General features: G+C 35.8%; 2 protein-coding genes and 1 long non-coding RNA gene across 7 annotated transcripts in view; 2 read left to right on the top strand and 1 right to left on the bottom strand.

Annotated features, from left to right (window-relative positions):
• The first annotated feature begins 1,097 nt into the window (after positions 1-1,097).
• On the top strand, positions 1,098-17,532 carry LOC127877341 (WW domain-binding protein 4-like). The gene is made up of 9 exons (XM_052423082.1): positions 1,098-1,224; positions 5,369-5,441; positions 6,613-6,675; positions 7,015-7,086; positions 7,653-7,731; positions 10,352-10,504; positions 12,292-12,398; positions 12,981-13,156; positions 14,259-17,532. Coding segments are annotated over exons 1-9 (924 nt in total). The 5' UTR covers positions 1,098-1,222; the 3' UTR covers positions 14,458-17,532.
• Positions 5,581-6,048, top strand: LOC127877342 (uncharacterized). The gene is made up of 2 exons (XR_008048366.1): positions 5,581-5,753; positions 5,900-6,048. It is a non-coding gene; the product is annotated as an uncharacterized LOC127877342 (long non-coding RNA).
• The window catches only part of LOC127877340 (P protein-like), a 43,566-nt gene continuing 42,213 nt past the window's right edge, over positions 16,538-17,890 (bottom strand). For all 5 annotated transcript variants that reach the window (XM_052423077.1, XM_052423076.1, XM_052423081.1 and 2 more), the window contains one exon: positions 16,538-17,883. In XM_052423077.1, the coding sequence (XP_052279037.1) occupies positions 17,781-17,883 (103 nt within the window). In that variant the 3' untranslated portion in view covers positions 16,538-17,780. The remainder of the gene's footprint in view (positions 17,884-17,890) is intronic.

Below are 17,890 nucleotides of genomic sequence, written 5' to 3'. Positions count from 1 at the left end.
TGTTGTCTTTGTCTGGACGGTCTCCGATCATAACGAGATAATCGATTTGTGATGAACAAAGGTGCAATTTAACACCTATGCTGCAACACAGAGTGTCAAAACTGGTGTAACAATTAAATAAATCAATAACATTAATCGATAAAATTTATTTAATGTGTAACAAGGTTAGTTTTTTTAGACATATAGAGGTTACTACATGCATACAGGTATGTTGCTAAGATAAAATCTATCTATTTGTTGTTTGTCTTCATCCTCAATTGTTTTCGTTCATTAAATCTATTTTATTCTGAAAGAATTACAATTTCTGAGACTTGTTTTAACTTCAAATGGTCGCAAAGAAGTGCAAGTAGAGAAATTTTGTGGTAACCATATACCGTATGTGCTCTTAAATGGTTTTCCACTCCCGAGTTCGTTTGAAGCAAAAAAAAATAATAACAATATTATTCAAAAATAAAGTTCCTTGCATGCTTATGTCTTTTCAGACATCATAATTAAAATTATATTTGATATTATGCATGATTATCAACAAAAACGTTGATTTTGTCAAGGCAGTACTATGAGATAGATATTGAGATAGAGCTTCTGTATATGCGCTTTTTGCCCTCCAGTAGAAACTCGGGTCATTTAGCAGGTGCGCGTGACGTCACTCGTCAACGTTCGTATACAAGCAATATATTGTTTGCATAGGTCCCTTGATCAAGTGACCTTCCGGGTACTCTCCCCCCCCCCCCGCCTACACGCACACCAACAGAACATGATCAAATTAAAGCTGAATCCGTTTCAATAAAGCTAAAAAGCTGGGGATTGCATAGTTCCATTTTTTTCCAAACTTTCGTAAAATAAATTAAGTGGAAGTGCTGGGACACACTCTGGGTCCTCACATAATATTCACGGAAAGACCTCACAAACTTCGAATTTACAACAAATGCCAAGAAAAATGGATACAGTAAGTGGCGTTTGCTCCTTAAAATATATACAAATTTTGACATAATCATCAAGAAAGTTATTTAATTTTAATCTTAGTGGAGTTTTCCCCAATACCAATTGAAAAATGCAACAATAGGTTTTTAAACAGAGGACGGAAACGATGAGAAATTCGGTAGACGACAACGACGCCGAACTCTGATTCAACACTAACATCAAAAAATATAAATGAAAACAATTATTATATTCTATTGATTGATGAGAGTTTTATGTTCTTAAACACAGAAATACACAAGTTATGTAAGTAATTTTCTGGTATGGATAACCTGATTGAAGCATAAATGAGACGTGCAATTAATGTTTTGTCTGTAGATGCATTATCCGGATTGCAGTTTCGGATCATGATACAACATACATTTCACCACTAACTTACTTTTTCTTTACCACGAGCAATGCCGTGAGCACGCGATAAAATGATATTTGTTTATTCATATAAATTGTAGAAATCGTTGCATGGATCCATGACTGCATGTTATTAAGACATGATTTTGGACCATTTACAGGTAAATTTAAGCCGGCAACACTGTATTCTGTCAATATACTAGTAGCAATTGTCTTTCCGTAGTATCGCCCTCTTAATGAATACAAACGAATTTAAGAAGTAAACAAAAACACGCATGTGTTATATGTAAATCTATGGTTACCAGAGTATCGGCCATTTTAATGAAAACATTCGAATTTTGGAAGTGAAAAATACAAAAACATTCATGTGTTATATGTCAATATAAAGTTCAATGTACATTCTTGGACTTAACAAGGAAAACTGCATTTAAATCGGCAATGTTTTCACAAAATACTGGCTAGACTAAGCTCCCTTTAGTAATCTGTTTCATGTACACATTCTCTTATAGTATTGGCCCTTCTGATTGGTTGTTACTATTTTTTACTATGCACACGTGCTTGTTCTATAAATAGTAAAAACGAAACTCTTGCTCATTTTGTTTTTAAAATATTTTTACATTTCATTGAAAAATAAGCAGGGTGTAACACATTTGATAAAGCTACTATTAATAAATTAACAAAAAAGTCTTATGTGTGTGTTACGTAATTTTAAAATCGTAGCATCACCCTAGAATAAACATGACCTTCTTTCTAATAAACACCAGAAATCATGAGAATGATCGTCGTAATAGTCAAGGATGACCATCAAATAACTTACAACTTCTAAAATTTGAAAAAATATTAATTTTCCAGCACTTCTTGAATGTTTTTCGTTTAAGGAACCATACCAAGAGGAGGGCCGATACTATGAAAGTAAGGGATAATTTAGCAATGTTTAACACAAATACTGGCTAGACTAGGCTCGCTGTAGTTTTCTGTTTCACATACAATCGTCTCATAGTATCGGCCCTTCTGATTTGTTGCTAAGATTTGTTACTATGCGCATGTGCTTGTTCTAAATAAAGTAACTTGCTTATCTTAAAATATTTCTACATTTTATTCAAAGTTAAGCAGAATATAAAACATTTGATAAAGCTTCCATTAATCCATAAACAAACTAACAAAATTGTGTTATGTAATTAAAAATTCATAGCATCAACCTGGAATAAATATGACCTACTTCCCAACAAACACCAAATGAATGATCGTTTTAAGTCATAGATAACCATCAAATAAATTAAAACTTCTAAATTTGAAAAAAAAAAAAAAAAAACTTTCCAGCACTTATTGAAGGTTTTTTGTTAAAGGCATGATACAACGAGAAGGACCAATACTATGTGAGTAAGGGATACTTAAATAAAATCAAACATGAATAATCAAAGATCTGACATACATGTACCATCAAAATCAGCAATTAATTTACTATTTAGTTTAAATCATTTTATATAATTGGAATTTAAGACACAAAAATAAATATCAGTTGTTTTCTAGTACTTTCCAAGTTTGTTTTTTTAACACAATAAATAAAACTCTAAAAATCCAAATATTGTTGGAGATTGACCACAAAAATTAATTTTATATTAATAATGTCTTGCCCCAGCACCTGCAAGAAAATGTACCAAAAAACGCAAATGTGAAGAAGAAGTTGAATAGCTAATTAAATATTAAAATGGATTTTTAGTAGATTTGGGCTTCAAATTATGTTTGAAATCCTTTATAGATATTTAATTACCAAAAATCCATTTATATTGGCAACAATGCATGTTTTCTTGCAGATTAAGACTCTTGCATTTTCAGTAATTATTCCGTAAGATAAACATGTTTAAGTATATCAACTCAGCATGTTTTTTATATTATGAATCTAAAAGCATATAAATAGATAAAGACTGCAACTTTTATTCATTAAACCAAACAGAATAAGCGGCGAAATTGAATAAACATGATCAGGCAAACGAGACACATACCAGTAGTAAAAAGAACAATTCAAACAAGGCTACAGTAATCAAAATGAGGATATAGTTAATGAGGATTTGTAACAAGCAATTTCAGTAAAGAATATTAGAGAAAACAAGAAAATATTTTCTCTATGAGGCATGCTTATGAACAAATACAGCTATTTCTTTAGCTAGTAAACAAAACAAGAGGGCCATGATGGCCCTGAATCGCTCACCTAACTAACCAAATACATTCCCAACCCAGATTTCATCAAGATAAACATTCTGACAAAATTTCATAGCCAGAGCACACTCCTTTCCTTCAGCCATGATTGCCTAGTATGCAGTGAAGGAAAACTGTTATATGTAAAAATCATGGCACAAAGAACCACTAGAATGGTAAGTGGCAAGTTTAGTACAATGATGTAGTCATTTATATGTCACATTATTTATAACAAGAAGGCCTGAAAGGCCCAAAGTCGCTGACCTGAGATAAAAAGAAATGACCTGTTTTTTGCAGCCCAAGATATCAATGGAACAAATGTTCAAACCAAGTTTCATAAAGAATTAAAAACAAATGGCCCCCTGGTGGCCATGTTTTTCAACAGACCTGAGCCATTTTTGAACTCGTCCAAGATATCATTGGGACAAATCTTCTGACAAAATTTCATGAAGATCCGACAATGAATGTGGCCGCTACAGTGTTAACAAGGCAAATATTCATGACGCACAATGGAAGACAGACAATTGACAAACAGTGATCACAAAAGTTCACCAAGAGCAAAAAATATTATGCTCATAAAGATTGTCACCATGTTTGAAGATAATATTATTAAAGCTAATTGAGTATACTTAATGAAGATATTATAACAACATTTGCACTCAGCAAGTGTCATTCAGATTGAACTAAAAATGTGACTAAAAGTATTCACAATGTTTCACTATAAACAACTGTAGACATACAAAAAACTACCACCCCCCTGAGAGCCTTGTTTATAAACAAGAAGGCCATGATGGCCCTGAATCGCTCACCTGACTAACCAAATACAATCCCAACCCAGATTTCATCAAGATAAACATTCTGACCAAATTTCATAAACATTGGATGAAAACTGTGACCTCTATTGTTTACACAAGGTTTTTTTATTATTTGACCTAGTGACCTAGTTTTTGACCCCAGGTGACCCAAATACAATCCCAACCCAGATTTCATTAAGATAAATATTCTGATCAAATTTTATAAAGATTGGATGAAAACTGTGACCTCTATTGTCTACACAAGGTTTTTCTATTATTTGACCTAGTGACCTAGTTTTTGACCCCAGATGACCCAAATACAATCCCAACCCAGATTTCATCAAGATAAACATTCTGACCAAATTTAATAAAGATGGATGAAAACTGTGACCTCTATTGTCTATACAAGGTTTTTCTAGTATTTGACCTAGTTACCTAGTTTTTGACCTAGTGACCTAGTTTTTGACCTAGTGACCTAGTTTTTGACCCCAGATGACCCAAATACAATCCCAACCCAGATTTCATCAAGATAAACATTCTGAACAAATTTCATAAAGATTGGATGAAAACTGTGACCTCTACTGTCTACACAAACAAATTCTTGACGGACGCACGCACGCACACACATACGGACACCGGACATCACAGGGTCACATAAGCTCACCATGTAACTTCGTGACAGTTGATCTAAAAAGCTGTCACTAATTATTAAGTTGATCTTGGAATAAGGATGAGCGAGAAATTCTTTCCTACTTACCTGAGGTCTCTGCCCACATTTAAATGTTTGATTTTCAACTTTTTTATAGTTCCATATCCTTTAATCTATGCAAAATTACACATTCTGTATTCAAACTTATTTGAATATAATATCGCTGTATATAATTTATACAATATTCATTAATAAAGTCTAATCAGTACCCTAACATGTTTGCAGAAGTTTAGCTCATCATTTAACCACATGCAGAATTTTCTCCAAAAAAAATCGTTATAATTGCTACATTTAACTTTATTTAATAATTTATTAACAACATTTTTTACCTTGTTTATTGCAGGTCAGAATACTGGAAATCACAACCAAGAAAATTCTGTGCGTTTTGCAAATGCTGGATTACTGACAACAAACCGGTAAATATATTGTTGGTTTCTAAATGTAATTTGTTTTGTTTCAAATTAAATTATTTATTTTAAATTGTGAAAACAAATTTCATAGAAATGTATCTTTCAACTATTTTTATGTCCCCCACTATAGTAGTGGGGAACATATTGTTTTTGCCCTGTCTGTTGGTTTGTCTGTTGGTTGGTTTGCGCCAACTTTAACATTTTGCAATAACTTTTGCTATATTGAATATAGCAACTTGATATTTGGCATGCATGTGTATCTCATGGAGCTGCACATTTTGAGTGGTGAAAGGTCAAGGTCATCCTTCAAGGTCAGAGGTCAAATATATGTAGCCAAAATCGCTCATTTTATGAATACTTTTTCAATATTGAAGATAGCAACTTGATATTTGGCATGCATGTGTATCTCATGGAGCTGCACATTTTGAGTGGTGAAAGTTCAAGGTCATCCTTCAAGGTCAGAGGTCAAATATATGTGGCCCGAATCGCTTATTTTATGAATACTTTTGCAATCTTGAAGATAGCAACTTGATATTGGGCATGCATGTGTATCTCATGGAGCTGCACATTTTGAGTGATGAAAGGTCATGGTCAAGGTCATCCTTCAAGGTCAGAGGTCAAATATATGTGGCCCAAATCACTTATTTTATGAATACTTTTGCAATATTGAAGATAGCAACTTGATATTTGGCAAGCATGTGTATCTCATGGAGCTGCACATTTTGAGTGGTGAAAGGTCAAGGTCGAGGTCATGCTTCAAGGTCAAATATATGGGTCAAAATTGCTCATGTAATGTCACTTCTGCAATATTGAAGCTAGCAATTTTATATTTGAAATGCATGTGTTTCTCATGGAGCTGCACATTTTGAGTGGTGAAGGGTCAAGGTCAAGGTCATCCTTTAAGGTCAATCATCATATAGGGGGACATTGTGTTTCACAAACGCATCTTGTTTCACTGTGTTTCTGTAATTTTATTAATTTGAACACATGAGATTTGATCATTCAAGTTCAACTTTATCAATAATCATATATGTGATTTTATTCATTGAACACATGCTATGTCAGCATCAGTGTTCAAAGATATCAAACATGTGCTTTAATAAATTTATATGACTTTGATTTAAAACTTAGGTTGATGAATTGCTTATAAAGAGCTGAAAATAACTTGTTTTTTCAGAGTGTTGATTTTCACGAAAAAGGCAAAAGACATCAAGAAAATGTTAAACTCAAAATTGAAGAGGTATATATCTAAACATGTTTGTCAGCAGTGACAATATCATCTTAGAAGTTAAGTAGAACCTTTAGTTGTTCATCATTTATGTTTCCTATGCTAGTTTAAATTATTTAAAATAAAAAAAAATGCATAATTTTCTTATGTTTCTATACCATACAATTTCCGATTTTTCTTCCATTTATTTATGAACTTTGTCAATTTAAATCTTTATACATTGCTGTTTTCAATATGTTATGCAGTAGGACATTGTTATCGATTGCTTTCAATAATGTCCAATGCCTATGCATTTGATTATATAAATCAAATTGATATGCATGTTATTTATTTCATTTGTCCATTTTTCAGGCTAAGAAGAAAGGAGTTGAAGCAGAAAAGAAAAAACAAAAAGACAATGCATATCTCAACAAAATGGAAAAAGTAAGATTTGTGCTTTGTACTGAACAAGTATGGATCTTTTACCAAATATAGATAATTGATGTGGTTGTCTGATCAAGGCATATATTGCCTGGGGAATGAAAACCCCAAAAGACTTATTATGGTACTCTTGTGACCTTTTCCTAGTGTGTAGTTATATTCAGTTCTTCGGGGTCCTTGAAAAAGAACATTCTAGCCTCATTCTTTGAATAATGCATGTGTATATAATGTCATCCCAGATTAGTCTTTGCAGTCTGCACAGGCTTTTATGGGACGCCAAAATCCGCTTTTTAAAAATCTTTTGTTAAAAGGATGTCTGTTTTAAAAGAAAATCCAGTGTAGATGAAAAGTTTTGTCCCTAATTAACCTGTGCACACTGCACAGGCTAATCTGGGGTGATGCTTTATGCACATGCATTAAGACCTGTTTTTGTCCTAAAGAGACTGATTCCATTTCTCCCAGAGCAGGCAGACACCTTTTTTATAACATGACAACCTTGTACATGGCTGTTATATCTGAGGTTATCATCATATGCTACTTTTTAATGCTCCTTCCTTGTTAATGCACAGGCAGCCATGGAGGCATTCAAGAGAGACCTAGAAGACAACCCTGAACTTGCAAAACAATACAATGTGAAAGTACCGCTGGGTGAGGAATTATTACAGTTTCCAGTCTATTTGTTATGTATCAGTGACAGTGTGCCTTAATATTTTAATTCAATGTCTTGATAATCTCTCCACCACCCAACCCCACATATTCCACCTTATATAAAAGAATGCTTGATATGGGACGTGCTCTGTGAAAAAGGGGTTTAATGCATGTGCATAAAGTTCGGTCCCAGATTAGCCTCTGAAGTCTGCACAGGCTAATCTGGGACAACACTTTCTGCCTTTTCTGGATTTTTGCAAAGAAGAGACTTTCAATAAATGTAAAATACCATTAAAGCGGTAAGTGTCATCCCTGAATAGCCTGTGGGGCCTGCACAGGCTAATCTGGGATGACACTTTACGCACATGCTTTAAACCCCTTTTTCTCAGAGCACGGCTCATATATATTGTTAAAGGATTGTTGATATCCGTCCACCAGCAGTATACTAGTATGGTTTCAGTTCTCAAAGTTCAACAAGTTTATCTTCACCAAAATTCATGATTATGTTTATAGGTTACACACTTTTTTACCCATGTCATATTCAGCAAAATCACAAATTACTTGAGAAATAAGTTAGTTATGGCCTCTAAATTGTGTCACATCAACCTTTTTTGTCCTCTTAACGTCTAATAGTTTTCATTCACAAAATCTAACTTAAGTTGTATTGTCCAATCATGATCAAATGCGGATATAGCCAGCTTGCCTGGAGACAGAGCTTGGGATCGTATTTGGGGCATGTAGGGTCAAGGTCACTGTAACTGAAAATAGAAAATAACAACACAGTTTCTGCTAAATTACTTAACTATGGATGGAAGTATTGCTTTGAAAGTGTGTGTGTGTATGTAGCTCGCATGAAAACCTTGCTTGGGAATTCCTTTTGGGGAAAGTCAGGTCAAGGTCACAGTTACTTGAATTAGAAAAACAGCAGGTGGTTTCTGGACAATCACTTTAGTTTGCATTCATCAATCTTGATGAAGAAACTGATACTGCATAAAGACCCAGTTTGGGATTGTATTTACAAAATGTCAAGTAATGGTTCACTGTTACTAAATATATAAAGAATGGTATAAGCTCAACTGCTTTAGTTTTGGTAGATGTATTGCTCTGAAATTTAGTGTTTTGGTTGCTTTTATGCATACCTAGCATGGACGTTCATTTTGTGCCTTTCGCTTAAAGGCTAAGGTCACTGTAACTAAAAATATTTTTTTAAACAGTTTCTGCTAACGAACTTGAGTTTTAGAATCAGCAAAACCTCCAAAGAACCTGTCAGACACATTGTTTGGTTTGTTTGAAACCTTGTCAGACATTTGGTCAATACCTCCCTGTATACCTAGCTTGGGATTCCAGTTGGGACCAGATGGGTCAAGATTAAGGACACTGTTTCTTAAAGGAAAACAGAAAAACTGTATCTGCTGAATAGCTTTAGTTCAATGTTTTTAAAGTTTTTAATATGGTAGCATACATTAAGACCGTCCTGGGATTGAATTTGGGACAAGTTGAATCATGGTTACAAAGAAAAGAAAAACTGTTTTCCACTAAATAACTTTTTGCATGGAGGTTTTGCACTGTTATTTTGTGTGTAAGTAGCATGCATACAGACCTAGCCCTGGATTGCGTCATTTTTAGCTCGGCTGTTTTCGGAGAAAACCCGAAGTATTGTCATAGCCAGCTCGTCGTGTCCGCCGTCCGTGTCAAGGTTTGTAAAGGTTTTAAACATTGGTTCTAAAATCAAAGTGCTTCAACCTACAACTTTGAAACTTCATATGTAGATGCAACTTGATGAGTTCTACACGCCACACCCATTTTAGGGTCACTAGGTCAAAGGTCAAGGTCACTGTGACCTCTAAAATAAAATAAAAAATTCTGTCAAGCTTTCATTTATCAAAACTGCACCCGCCACCGTTATGCGGTGCTCTTGTTTCAGTTTAATTAATAACTAAAACATTGAAAACTTGTTCTTTTGGCATTGCCATAATTCTTGTTCTCCAGTAGGTATCAATTGATAAAAACATTTATTTTAGAATCAAATTAACCAAGATAAGTAATAAACACAGTTGCAACAGATGATTTATGGAATATTGGCCTTTTTTTCTTTCTGTTCCATATGTTGAACAACTGATCAAATGGGCAAACTTGTTTTACTAGTGGTTCTTGTTAATTGTACAAAGGGGAATCCATTTGCATATTTGTTGATTATTGATCTGTTAATGTTGATTATGTTATGTTGATTATGTTGATACTTCAATCAGTAGCAACAACTGTGAACCAGAGTGTTATTGGCTAATCATATACCCGGCCCAAATTTGACTTTCCAGCTGAAAGTGTTCTGCAGTTCGCAACATATGAGTTGTTCTGTAAAAAAGATGGCTAAAGGCATGTGCCTAGTGTCATCCCAGATTAGCCTGCGCTGTCTGCACAGGCTAATCAGGGACAACAATTTCCACTTTTTAAGATTTTTTTTATAAAGGAGGTTTCTTCAAAAAAAAAAATGTAGGTGAAAAGTGTTGCTCCTGATTAGCCTGTGCAGACTGCACAGGCTAATGTGGGACAACACTTAATGCCCATGCATTTAACCTTGCTTTCCCAGAACAAGGCTCATATATTGGGACCTGTTTTACAGTGGAAGAAGGGCCCCAGCTACCAGAAGGGTTCATCCCTAAGCCAGAGCCCCTAGAAGGGAGTGAAGAAAAGGGAGACTCTGGGGCAGAGGGGGAGTGGTATGAGGCCCTTTCTGACATGGGATACCCATACTACTGGAACACTGTCACCGGGGGTATGTAAATCGTATAAAGGTCTTGTGTGACTGTGAGGGTTGAAATTCCATGTATTAAGGGCAAATGAGGGTATTCCTTCAAAGTTGTCTCTATTCTTGTCATGAAATTTGGCATTTTAACGCAACCATATAATTTAATGTTTTTTTCTTTCACTTGCTGTGTTTTGGTAGCTATTGTAAATGGGCTGCAACACATGTCTATATATTCTATCAGATCCCAGTTTGCTGAATTTCAAATCATAATGTCCGTCTTCCAAATCCTGCCCTGTTTCTTTAAAAATTCTGACATTGCTTATAAGGATTATCTTTAGCAAGGTAATTTCTCATATTGCAACAAAGTTTGCAATAATTAATTAATTAAATATTACAAGCTTGGAATGAAAATTGTCTGTGATCTTAACAATCTTAACAACATAAATACTCTTATGTACAGCACCATAATCTTTGAGATGAAATAAGTGACTATCAGAGTATCTTTCAGAGTATAATAAATTATGAAGGAAGACAAGCTGTCTTGATTTGTAATAAACTGGTACTATACGAAAAATTGCAGTCAACTGCCAATTGCTGGTAATACAAATTCCTGTTTCAAATTGATGTTATGGGCTAACAGGGTTTTTGAAAGGAAACATACTGTTCTAACGAGCATGGTTTTCAATAATCAGGTGCCAAAACATTTTGGTCAATATTTCTGACCCTCCTTAAAAAACAAAAAACATTTAGGTTTGCTTCACTAGACTTGACTAGTGTAGCAAGAGTTAAGTTGAACTGTAGTTATTAACACATTGTTTTGTGAAGATTGAGAAACATTTTTTTAAATGGCTTTTTGCATTCAAAATTAACCTTTCTCTTTGAAATTGGAGCTTTTTGCATGGATGTTAAGTTTTGACCAAGATAAGCCTGTACAATCTGCAAAGGCTAAGAAGGGACAACAATTTGAGCTTTTGTGGAATTTTTAAATGGAAATCTCTTCTATACGAAAACCCAGTCTACGCAAAAGTGTCTAATCTGGGACCACACTACACACATGCATTAAGCCCGATTTTCCTAGAGTGAGGGATTTTTATTTATATGACAGAACTTATTGTAGGATTGTTTCCCTTTTCAATTTCTTTTTTTTTTCATTATAATTGGTTCTGGTTTAAAGATCAATGTTACAATTTAAGGGCAAATAAAAAAGATATTGTAAGATTTTTAATACCTTAGAGTGTGTTAATTTTACATGGAATAATTTTTTCACAATACGAATTGTTGTGTTGCATTCAATAAATACTAATCGACATAAAGGTCAGAGTCTCAATTTCAAGGTCAAAGGTCACAAACTATAATTTCTGTACTGCGACTAAATGCCTTGGAAATTTTTTAATATTAGTTTGGATTTAGAATTTTTTCCTGAGGAATTGTGGTGTACAATGCATATGCTCCTATGTGAATTTTCAAAAGCTGTGAACTATCAAATCTGCTTTTTAACCTCTCATGATAAATGTTTGTCAAGGTTGAGTAAGTTATAAGCTGCCTCCTGACAAGCATATGGGTCATGCTCTGTGAAAAAGGGGTTTAATGCATGTGTGTAAAGTGTTACCCCAGATGAGCATGTGCAGTCCACACAGGCTAATCAGGAACAACACTCTGCCTAAACTTGATTTTTGCTTAGAAGACCTTTTTTAACAAAAAAAATCATAAAAGCAGACTGCACACGCTAATCTGGGATGACACTTTATGCACATGCATTAAACCCCTGTTTACAGAGCACAGCTCATATAATACATGAAACTTTCCTCTTGCAGCATCAATTTGGGTAGCCCCAGAAAACTATGTCTCATTGGCGGACCAGGGTCTTGCTCCACCCAGAAAAGATAAATCAACCAATGAAAGCTCAGAACTCACCCAAGAGGTAATAATGGAAGTCATTTAATTATGCCCATTTTAATTACAATGGTATCTTTAAAATGTATGTGTATTTAAACACAAGATAAAACCCACCAATCAAAGCACAGAACTCACCCACATGGTAATTTTGGAAGTCGTTGAATAATGCCCGTCTAAATTATTATGATAATATCCTAAAAATATCTATTGAAACCAATATATACTGAATTGCATCGCTAATATTTTTTGAAATGCTCTGTATACAATTTGAATAAGTTTTTAAAAACTTGCTGACTTTAGAGTAAAGTCTATGATACATGGTATAACATATCTCTGAATATTGACTGATTTCTGCAAAAAATTATAAGTCTCGCTCAATGGAAACAGTCCGCATAGGCTAATCATGGATGACACTTTCCACGTTTTTATACTTTTGTTTAAAGGCAGACTCTTCTTAGCGCAAATCCAGTTTAGGCAAAAAGTGTTGTCCCTGATTAGCCTGTGCAGGCTGTACATGCTAATCTGTGATGACACTTTAAGCACATGCATTAAATCTTGTTTTCCCAGAGCAAAACTTGTATCAAACATTTGTCTCTCCCCTTTACAGCCTTCCAAGCCAGAGGAGATTCCACTACCTCCGGGACCAGAGAGTATTCCTCTGCCTGGGGAATGTCCGTCCCAGCCGGAGTTCCCTGCCCCTGACGAGAGTGAAGACTCAGGGGATGAGGCTCAAGACAGAAATGCTCGGGGCGTGTATGGAACATGGGCCCGTGTACAGAAACAGTATGTGGACGGGTTTGGGCACCAGGGCTGTGATTTGACCTCCTTTAAACTGATTTTTATGCTCCCCCAAAAAATTTGGGGGGAGCATATAGTCGCCGCTTCCTATGTCCGTCCGTCCGTCCATGCACAATTTTTGTCCGGGCTATTTCTCAGCAACTAATGACCGGAATTCAATGAATCTTTATGGGAAGCTTCACTACCAAGAGATGTGCATATTATCAGCGGGTTCTGGTCGGATGATTTTTCACAAAGTTAGGGCCCTTAGAAATTTTCCATTAACTGTACATATAGTGCAATTCTTGTCCGGGCTATTTCTCAGCAACTAATGACTGGAATTCAATGAAACTTTATGGGAAGCTTCACTACCAAGAGGAGATGTGCATTTTATCAGTGGGTTCTGGTCGGATGATTTTCACAGAGTTATGGCCCTTCGAAATTTTATATAAAAAATTATTGTCCCCCCCAACTACTGTGCCCTCAAAACGTTTTCTTTTATTTGAATATATTGTGCAATATTGTGACAAAAAAAAACTTTGGGGAGCATCACCCGTCTCCGACGGTTTCTTGTTTAGAGAGTTATGGCCCTTTGAAATTTTCAAGTTGCTAAACCATTCATCGTATTATTTTGTCCAAAGTTATGCCCCTCAAGACGTTTCCTTTTATCTGAATATATAGTGCAATATTGTGACAAAAAAAACTTTGGGGAGCATCACCCGTCTCCGAAGGTTTCTTGTCTCCCTTTGAATGTAAAACTTATTTTTATAGATAGTTTTTTATTTTGCTGCATTTATATACAAATGACCCCCCTGGTCACATGCCAATAAATCTGCTGTTGCTTTATTGTATTCATAAATTGTGTTGGTCCTGTTCCAATTATTAATTTAATGATAAGTCCACACATGTTGATTAACAGAATATAATTTAAGTGATTTTTAGGTTTTTGACCCACATTCATGATATGGTCTGAATACCGGGTCCAAATTTACAATACAAAAAAGTTTTTTTCCTTTCAAACTCATAGTGTACTTTGTCAAACACAGTGATGGTGATCAAAACATGACATCATTAAATCCAACAAACCGTTGAATATTGCTTGTTTCAGACAAGTTATTGATCTTCAGTTACCACAGATAAAAGAAGTAGAGTGTTTACAAATACCAGTGCCTAATGAAGAGAAAGTGAAATTCAAGGAAAAGCGTGTTACCTCCTTGGGCCCTAGCAAAGGCGGACCTGTTGCATTTAAAAAAAGAAAGTTGGGAGAGGGTGCAAAAAATGTTCGTAAAAGAAATGATGATGATTGATGGTAACTACGAAAATAAGGATCACATTTACTGGAATATCTTTTCAGAAGTGGTTTGGAATCTCTGTATCACTGTTAGAGGATGTAGCATTGAGATTTTTAAAGACAAAATGACAAGTGCCATGCAAATATGGGTCTTATGCAATTTGGGGTTAGCATATCACCAGACCAGCCTGCGCATCCTGGAATTCTTATCAGGAGCTACAATGTCCGCTACAAAGTCGTAATGCATGGTTTTGTGGTCTTGTAGCTGACAGAGTAGCTCCTGACCATACTGCTTGGATGAGCTGGCTTGTATGAAGATACGCTGATCCCATGTCTCAGGAACATGTTACTGGATGAGGTAAGAAATGCTGGCTGCTGCTAAAAAACTGGAGGGAGAAGTACTTGACTCAATTCTATATAATTGCTACTTTACATGAATTAAGCAAATCAGAGGTTGTTGTCAATTTTATGTGCCAAATGAACTTGCCTTGTGTACATGTACATAAGTTTTGACATTTGCAATTGTACTTGCTTGTGATTAATTGGTACATTTATCATATTGTACAAGTACTTTTAGGGGATTCTCTGTATGAACATAAAACATAACATAAATTATTATTTTTAAATATGATTCACAACATAATTTGTGTGCTTACAGGAAAACAAAGGCATTATTGTTCTTTGTTTCGAATGTGTACAGTCTCAGTCTGAACTATTCTGTATTTTGAAAATTAAAATCAAATGTAAGCCCATTTGATTTGTTGTTTGATTAAAGTGGCAGATTGTGATGAGGTAAGTTTTGTATAGGACGATGTTTTAACAAATTCAATTTAAAACAGAATGTTCACATCAAATATGAGCCATTCTTTGGGAAAAGGGGGCCTAATGCATATGAGAAAAGTGTTGTCCCAGATTAGCCCATGTTAGGAGAAACAACTCTTAATGCATTAAAAGAATTTTTCAGACTTCCTTTAAATAAAAAATTCCATATAAGGGGAAAGAGTCGTCTTGTAAAGTTGTAACGTTTACCTATGCACATTAAGCCAGATTTTCCCAGAATAAGGCTCACTTATGGTCATAAAATTCCTTAAATAAAGGATATGCAGACAGTTAAAAGGAAATTAATAACTGAAATTTACTTATGAGCTGTGTCATGCGATAATTGGTCTTACGTCGTACCCATCTGATCAGTTTGGTAAGGAGCTTCCCTGTTCACTAATGAGACCAGGAAAACCTTACATGACTAGCAGACAGCATAGCTCCCGGGTCCGGTTTAATAAAAAACTACAAAACCCTAGTGGAGTCGCGCGACTGTGTGGTCGACCGACGCTCGTCGGCCGCCAACTGACCACTTGTCGTGTTCAAGGAGCAAGTTGCCGCGACTGAGGTCGCACGACGGTGTGGTCAGTCGACTGCAGTTGTGGTAGTTGCTATTTTTAGGAAACGTACCACTTCCGCCATCAACATCCGCCGGTGAAAATACACGCTAAAAATGGAAGACGAAGACAGCAACAATTCGAGTCAGTGCCATTCATGGTATAAAAAAGACGGTCGTCCGCCGCCAACTGACCACTCGTCGCGTTCAAGGAGGAAGTTGCCGTGACTGTGGTGGCACAACGGTGTACATGTCCAACGGATTCAGTCTATCTCTAAAAACTCGCTGTCTTTGAAAATGTCTTCGCATTCGTTGAACAAGTCGCATGGAGGCCTCCATGATGAATCTCGCACTTATCAGCGTGCATTTTGCACGGGTTTTGGGTGCATACAAAGCGTCGAGCGACTAGCAGTCGTGGTGTGAGGGGTGGACTGCGGTCGCTCGACAGTATGTCGAACAACATGCGCTCGAATGACGATCGTCGCTCTCTATTGAACCCAGTTATCGTCGCACGACGATTATTCGCTGGTACAACCATAGTCACCCGACCATGGTCGCTCTCATTAAACCGGACCCTGGACAGACTGTCTGGATGCGCAGGCTGGTCTTGAACTATGCGGGCCACATATGGCATAAGACACATTTTCACATAGCGCGAGTCTAATCATAAAGAATGATGCTTTGGAATAACTATTTCTAAAGCATTGAATCAAAACCGAACTTTGTCTTACATGTATAACTTTTTATTCAATTGACTACATAGCTGTTTACGTTGGTCTGATCCATTCTCAAATATAGAACAACGTCTATCAAAGTAAAATGAATCTGAATGACAAATGTGACAAATTTATACACATGTACACAAAATAATAAAATGGTACCATGCTTGACTAAAGAACAAATTAATTTGATCCATGCTCTGTGGACAGATGGTTTAATTCGTGTGTGTAAAGTGTTGTTCCAGAATAGCCTGTGCAGTCTGCATCAGCTCATCAGGGATGACACTTTTCACTTGTATGTAATTTTTTGTTTAAAGAAAATCTCTTCTTAGCAAATATCCAGAATAGGCTGAAAGAGTTGTCCCTGAGTTGCACAGGCTAATCTGGGTTGACACTTTAAGCACATGCATTTAACCCCGTTTTCTCAGAGTGTGACTCATTTATTTACAAGTCATGTAATATTTTAATATATCAGTTTTGGTCCAGCATTCTTTCTGCAATGGGATAAGCCGTACCTTTAAATGTCCAGACTGACAGCCACCCTTATTCTAGGACACCGATACACTGTGTTGTTCAACTTTTTCCCCCATAAGAAGAAAAGTGAAAATGGCATTTGCAACCAGCATAAAACCAGAACAGCCTGCAAGTAACTCACAGTCTGTTCAGGTTTTATGCTATTTGCTGCTCATCAGTATCTAAGGGTTGGAAATGAAGCCTTTAAAACTTGAATCCAGTAAGAAAGGTATTTAATTTAGTGTCACTTTCTATGACGCTTCAAAAGCGTCAAAAAATGTATCTACATTTAAGTGGTAAAGGGTTAAGCAGTTTATAACATTCTGCTTTAGAATTCACTGATTTCACAATTTATTTTGTTGCATTGCGTGTTCCTGTATCGTCTTTGTTAGAGATCAATACTTGTGCCATGTTTGGTTAAGTTGGAACTTAACTGTTTTATGATGACTGATTAGCCAAGAATGTGAAGATGACAGAAATTACCCTTTATCATGGAAAAAGGGGCTTCATGCGTGTGTGTTAAGTGACGTTCAGTTTTAGCCTGTGCAGTCCATGGATACTAGTTTTAGATCAGAGCCGTTGCTTTTAATTCTCCAAGAAATGCCAAGAAGATATAATAATAATAATAATAATAAAAATACAAGAACACGGCAGTCCACATATTGCACAAAATGGAAGGTTCATCCGCCAGGGGCAGTGTAGGCACATCGAAGGCACCCAACAAAGTAGCCACTAAGATTTATGAACCAGTTGTTTTTGCAGTCCAACGTTGATCCCTATTATCAGGTACACCATTGCAACCAAAGTAGTCACAAGCATTGTTGGGAATCCAACCCTAAAAC

The sequence above is a fragment of the Dreissena polymorpha genome, chromosome 4 (assembly GCF_020536995.1).
Source record: "Dreissena polymorpha isolate Duluth1 chromosome 4, UMN_Dpol_1.0, whole genome shotgun sequence".
Lineage (NCBI taxonomy): Eukaryota > Metazoa > Mollusca > Bivalvia > Myida > Dreissenidae > Dreissena > Dreissena polymorpha.
This window is presented reverse-complemented; position numbering and strand designations above follow the sequence as displayed.

What these genes read in the sequence shown, in the direction of transcription:
- LOC127877341 (XM_052423082.1), top strand. An exon ending in CTGGAACACTGTCACCGGGG is followed by an intron (nt 10,505 to 12,291) that starts GTATGTAAATCG and finishes TTCCTCTTGCAG; the next exon opens with CATCAATTTGGGTAGCCCCA. An exon ending in TGGGCCCGTGTACAGAAACA is followed by an intron (nt 13,157 to 14,258) that starts GTATGTGGACGG and finishes TGCTTGTTTCAG; the next exon opens with ACAAGTTATTGATCTTCAGT.